The following is a 6,441-nucleotide window of genomic DNA, read 5'->3' on the forward strand; positions in this document are numbered from 1 at the left end:
TTTTTTCAGAGTTTAACATCTCATTGATCCGTGTGAATCTTTGCCTGCAGACCGGAAGTAGCCGTGGAGCTGATCCGTAACATCCGGTTGGCTCAAAGATCTTGAAGTGGGTGAAAGGTGGAGAAGACGACGGGCTGTCATTCTTCAGACACGGACACTAACTCACCTCACCTGGTTATTTTCACCTGAAAGCGACGATGCTGCAGAACACAGGGTGAGTGCACGAGCCCGTCTGCTCCGTGAATGTTCTCCACATTCAGAACTCCGTCAGAAAACACCGCAAAACAACGGCCGGGTTTAACACAGGCGCCTCAGTGAAGCTGAGTTTCAGTGACTGTAGTAAGTTTACAGTCAGGTTTCAGTGACTGTAGTAAGTTTAGTTTGAGACTTTACTGAAGCCGAACGGAGAAGTGAATCTCTCTTATCCGGAAACTTCATGTAGGTCTGTCCTGGTCCCTCTGACTGTTGATCTTTGAGCAAGGCAGTTTAAAGCTGAAGGTTTTTTCTTCAGAGTTTGGTAACACCTACACTCATTATCTAACAGCTGTTGTTGAGCTCCTACACACGTCTGAATAAGATTCTGAGTTCACTCTAAGAGAAGAACAGACTATGTTAATGAATCAAACTCATTTTATAAAGAGCCGAACCGGGCAGTTCACCTCCCTGATCCAAACACTGGACCGAGTTGGGTTCTGATCCCTTTTCCCCGTGACCTTTGAGCAACTCATTTTAGAAGTATTGTTGTTTGTATAGAGTTTGGTAACAGCAGCCCTGACGCTCCAGCATCTCGGTGTTAAAACCTACAGTCAGGATTCAGTGTGAAATAAAACCCGTTTTATTGACTTCTGTAGAACAACTCAGGTTCTGTTGAAGTGATGCGGACCGTGTGGTTCGGTTTAAATTATCAGGTGTTTAAGGAGAGTAAGTGAAAGCGTTTCTTTGACAATATTTCTGAAATAAAACGTTAATGTTTCATTTAATAAAACCGTTGTTAAACTGGACCGGTAATATATCTTCAAAATAAAAGCCCACAATTTTATCATCTATGTGAAGGCTTTTATATTGAAAAGTAAACAGGAAGCGGGATGTTTTCTAAATTTTATCGAACAAAAATAATTTCCATTTATACGATAGTAATAAAAAGTATAATTTAACCTAAATAAAACAAAACAGAGTATAAATAAAGAATAAATATCAAACTGTATTTCTGGCATTTAAAATTTAATCGTTTAGATTTTCTTTGTTTGAAAATGAAAATAAAAGAGAGACAGATGATCTTTTTACAGATTCAGCATATTTGAATAAACAAAATATCTATGATGAAATAAAATCTAAAAATATATAAAAACATCTTTAACAGACAGATTCATGTTGATGTTGAAAATGTCAAAGAAAATCTTTCAGCTGAAAAAAACTTTCCTCCAGTTTTTACAAAGTATTTTTCCACCTGTCATATTTCTTCCGTTCACTGAAGATGAACTGTAACTTCAACATTTTATTATTTAGTTTCTGTTTGTTTTTCAGAAAGTCTGAGTTTTTCTCTCTGATCGAAGCAGAAACATGACACACACAGTTTTACCACAAAACCAGTTTTTCATCAAACAGAAGCTGAAGTCGACAAACATTTAACATTTAAATGGAATATTTAATGTCTGAACGCAGACAAACGTTACCTGGAACATTACTGATTGGTGCTGTTCATTTATTCACTTTATGAAACGTGTTCATCAGATACACAGCTTCAGTTACAGTTACACTGAAACAGAGTGAGAATATTTACAGACAGGTTTTAGTCAGAAACCGTCCAATGTTAGCTGTGGTATTTTTCTGAGTTTCAGGAAGTTAGCGGGCTGCACGCTCTTCATCACCGGAGCGAGTCGAGGGATCGGTAAAGCCATCGCGCTGAAAGCCGCCAGAGACGGAGCCAACGTCGTCATCGCCGCCAAGACGTCCGAGCCCCACCCCAAACTACCAGGGACCATCTACACTGCTGCTCAGGAGGGTGAGGAGCTAACAGGCTAACTGCTAACACACACACTGCAACCAGCAAGGATTAATCCGCCAGTGAAAGTAGTCCCTAGACCAAAAGTACCTATGTTTTAATTAAAAATTAATCAAAAGTGTCTGTGAGGAGGCAAATCCACCAACAGAAAGAAGTGAAACACAGAACAGAGTTCTATCTGATAACAATAACAGGAAACATGTGTTAACGCTCAGTCAAAAAGAGAAATAAAAACTAACCTGTTCTTCATGTGATTATGACACAGGTGTGTGTTACCTGAGATTTATGTGTGTGTGTGTGTGTGTGTGTGTGTGTGTTGCAGTGGAGGCGGCGGGAGGGAAGGCGTTACCATGTGTGGTCGACATCAGAGATGAGAAGCAGATCGGAGAAGCTGTTCAGAAAGCCGTGGACACGTTCGGAGGTTCAGGACTTTCTCAGCTCACCTGAGCTCAGTCAGATTCTGTGTCTTTAATCACCTGGTACAACAGGTGAGGAGGTGGTGACATCATCTCAGGTGTTGTGTGTGATTGGCAGGTATCGACATCCTGGTGAACAACGCCAGCGCCATCAGTCTGACAGGAACTCTGGAGACGCCAATGAAGAAGGTGGATCTGATGCTGGGGATCAACCTGAGAGGAACTTACCTGACGTATGAACACACCTGAGACTGAACACACACACACACACACACCTGAGACTGAACACACCTGAGATGATCTTCAGTTAACGAGCTTCAGTTAACGAGCGTCTGTGTGTCTCAGGTCGAAGCTGGTCATCCCTCACCTGCTGAAGAGTCGTAGTCCTCACATCCTGAACCTGTCGCCGCCGCTCAACCTGAACCCCGTCTGGTTCAAGAACCACACAGGTAACCATAGCAACCAGCCGACCAGGTGTCCCAAGTCTCACCTGTGCAGCTCTGACCCGTCTGTTCTGATTTTCAGCATACACGATGGCGAAGTACGGCATGTCCATGTGCGTCCTGGGAATGGCCGAAGAGTTCAGAGGTCAAATTGCGGTCAACGCCCTCTGGCCCAGAACTGGTCGGTGGCTAACTGTTAGCATGCTAACACTCTCCTCGTAGCATAAACTAGCATGCTAACCCTGCTCTAACCTGTGTGTTGTTGCCGTAGCGATCCAGACAGCAGCCATGGACATGCTGGGCGGGGACGGTGTCGGCAAACAGTGTCGTACAGCGGACATCATGGCGGACGCCGCGTACGTCATCCTGTCGCAGCCGAAGGACTACACGGGTCACTTCCTGGTGGACGAGGACCTCCTGAGACAGCAGGGGGTCCAAGACTTCGATCAGTACGCCGTCCAACCAGGTGAGCTAATGCTAACGCAGTCACAGCCACGCCCACACGCTGCGGTCATGTGGCGCTCATGGTGGTCTCTGATTGGTCGACAGGTCACCCCCTGCTGCCGGACTTCTTCCTGGACGAAGCTCCAGAGACTCTGGTCCAACAGATGGAGAAACACGGTAAAAACTACACATACTACAAGTACTGTCAGTAGTACTGTAGTACCACTGGTACTGGTTCTACCAGTTTATTTAATTATTGATTAAAGTGATTAGAAATGATCAGATCTTGTGTCCTGGTTGCCAGGGGCGACGCCAGCCTTCAAACCACCAGCAGCATCATCGGCCTCGTCCCCCTCCAGCGGACCAATAGAGAGCACGTTTGACGTCATCAGAGGCGTCATCAATGAAGACGTCGTCAAGTCGACACAGGGCATTTATCAGTTCGACCTGTCAGGTAATGACAGGAGAGTCTGTGTGTCCATATAAGGAGATCCTGTGGGCGTGTCCTGAACCTGTTTGTGTCCATCAGGAGATCATGGCGGTGTTTGGTTCCTGGACCTGAAGAGCGGCTCCGGCAGCGCGGGTCAGGGCGAGCCGCCGGTCAAAGCTGATGTCGTCATGACGATGGACTCCAACGACTTCAGCAAGATGTTCTCAGGTGAGCCGTTGCCATGGTAACCGTTTAAGAGAAACACACAGAGCTGCTGTTACCGTAGTGACAGTGTCGGCGTGTTGTCACCGTAGTAACGGGCGTGTTGTTTCAGGTAAGCTGAAGCCGACGATGGCCTTCATGACGGGGAAGCTGCGGATCAAAGGTGACATGACGCTCGCCATCAAACTGGAGAAACTGATGAGCCGCATGAACAAGGCCAAACTGTGAGGCTGAAGCCCCGCCCACCGCTCCTCTCAGGCCCCGCCCCCTCGCCACAGCTGTACACGATGCCTTAAAAAAATCTAAACACAGTAATGTTAATAATGTCGATAACCACATTAATAAAACCTTCATTAATAAAACCTTCATTAATAAAACGGTTTGTGGTTTAATGATCACTGCTGCTGTTTGTTGTCATGACGACCAGACTGATCATCAACAGGTGAGTCTCAGGTGTTTTCATCTAAACAGGAAACAGATTTAACCCAGCTGAGGCTGATTGAGGAGGAGGGTTACTCCACCTCCCTCGGCCTCCTCCAGCTAACTCCCTCACCTCCTCCTGCTCAGGTTGCAGCCTGGTGCATGCTGGGATGCAGCCTGAGCAGATGGGTGTAGATTATCAGTGAGGTGTTTTCGACATGCGGCCTCCACCTGCCTGACCTCCACAGAAATGTGGAAACTAAATATTTACAGATGGAGACGACGTTTCTACGTCTGATTCCAGTCGGAGTGAATCTGTCGACAGGACTCCATCAGCGGTGAGTAATACTACATCTACTCAGCAGTACTGCAGTACTGACTCCATCACCTGGTCATTATGAAGGTTCAGGTCTTCTGTCTGTCTGTGGTCTGTTGAACTGACTGAACGACTGATGAAACCTCCTCCTGTCTGACTGGAGGTTGTCCACGGTTCTCTCTAGCTGTGAGGAAATCAAAAGAAGGATTTTATTTGTAAAAACTAAATAAAATCACTTCCAGGTTTCCCGAGGTCCTTCTCGTCAGTGTCAGAGCTGATGTACTTTGTTACCATGGTGATGTTCACTGCATCAGCACAGCATGCTGCCGTGAACAATGCGCAGGTAAACTGACTTCCTGAGGTGATTCAGAGGTAAAGTGACTCCAGCCTCCGTCCTGACTCTCTGTCGTTCTCCTGAGCAGCTGGATTATTTCGGCTGGATGCCGAACGCTCCGCTGGGTCTGATGCGTCCTCCTCTGGCCTGCAGGGGGCGCTGCAGTGAGCACAGTCTGCAGTTTTCCTGACGTGAACTCCACCATGCACGGCCTCGCCACTGTCTACCTGCTCAGCAAGAAACCCGCAGACTTCATACGAACAGACACTGTAACATCAGAGGAATGAATCAGTTTATTTGTTCTTAGTTGGATAAACTCAGAAAGTTAAAGCTGCATTTAATGTATTTTCACTGTTTCAAGTTTCAGTTTAAATATTTTACATCAGCGTTCAGATCAAATTCAGATTCAGACATCAGATAATCTGATAATCACTGTCACTGAGTGAATCTGTGGATGGAGACTGTAGGGATGAAGCTCTTCAGAGCAGATCAGGGAGGGTAAGATCAGTCTGAACACACCTCACACCACAGGACAATCTGATCAGGCTGATTATCTTGTAGTCTTGGTTAGGTCTTATGATACATCCGTGGTCCTGGGCTCACCTGTTGGGTTTACCTGTTGATTTCCCCGCAGCAGGACGATACTGGTTCAGTCAGAGCTCTGACCTGAGGCTGCTCTGAATGTTAATACACATTAAGCTGATATCATCCAGACAGTCTCTGACTGACAGGTAAACATGTTTCTGTCAGGTTCTTCTCGGCGGAGCAGCATTTCACCCAGAGCGTTCCCGTGGAGACGGTGGCTCGTTTCCGCAGCGACCTGAAACGTCTGAGCTGTGACATCAGAACGAGGAATGTTGACCTGAAGCTGCCGTACGTTTACCTGGACCCCGCCTCCGTGGAGGACAGCGTCACATGCTAACATTGTGCAGGAGTTAGCTTAGCATCTGTAGCCTCTGAGTTATTTATCTTTTAAACTAAATGTAATCAGATAAAAATATTTGACCAGTTGATGTGATGATGAACTGCTCAGTTATTTATCTTGTATGAAGTGATTCTATTGGTTGTAACTTTTGAATAAGATAATGCTTTATTAGTCCCACAATGGGGAAATTTACAATGAATGTGTTTTTATTTTCCTGTTTGTTTCCAGTGGTGGAGGAAATATTTAGATCCTTTGCCTCATTTTAGATGCTCATGTCTCCTCACTCTGTGGTAAAGGTGGAGACAGTTTGAACTGTTTTTATATATAGTTATAAGGAGAGATGTTTCTCTGTTCTCAGCCTCATTTGATTTCAGGTTGTAGCTTAATATTCACTTTAAAGAAGGTAGAATTGTCCATTAGACAAAGATCTGACTGAGGGACTCTTTACACAACATTATTAGATTGTAAATCATCAGGTTTCTATAAAAT

General features: G+C 45.4%; 1 protein-coding gene across 2 annotated transcripts; it reads left to right on the forward strand.

Moving 5' to 3' along the window:
• The first annotated feature begins 47 nt into the window (after positions 1-47).
• On the forward strand, positions 48-4,334 carry hsdl2 (hydroxysteroid dehydrogenase like 2). Of its 2 annotated transcripts, none has more exons than XM_018663132.2 (11): positions 48-214; positions 1,839-2,002; positions 2,325-2,423; positions 2,537-2,651; positions 2,764-2,867; positions 2,944-3,042; positions 3,133-3,327; positions 3,411-3,482; positions 3,610-3,759; positions 3,835-3,963; positions 4,070-4,334. In XM_018663132.2, exons 1-11 carry the CDS (start codon positions 198-200, stop codon positions 4,183-4,185), a joined length of 1,260 nt encoding a protein of 419 aa, XP_018518648.1. In that variant the 5' UTR covers positions 48-197; the 3' UTR covers positions 4,186-4,334. The 2 variants fall into 2 exon arrangements, with proteins under 2 accessions (XP_018518648.1, XP_018518647.1); XM_018663131.2 differs by having other exon boundaries at positions 78-214; positions 1,833-2,002.
• The last annotated feature ends 2,107 nt before the right edge of the window (positions 4,335-6,441 follow it).

The sequence above is a fragment of the Lates calcarifer genome, unplaced genomic scaffold, assembly GCF_001640805.2.
Source record: "Lates calcarifer isolate ASB-BC8 unplaced genomic scaffold, TLL_Latcal_v3 _unitig_5489_quiver_634, whole genome shotgun sequence".
Taxonomy (NCBI): Eukaryota; Metazoa; Chordata; class Actinopteri; family Centropomidae; genus Lates; species Lates calcarifer.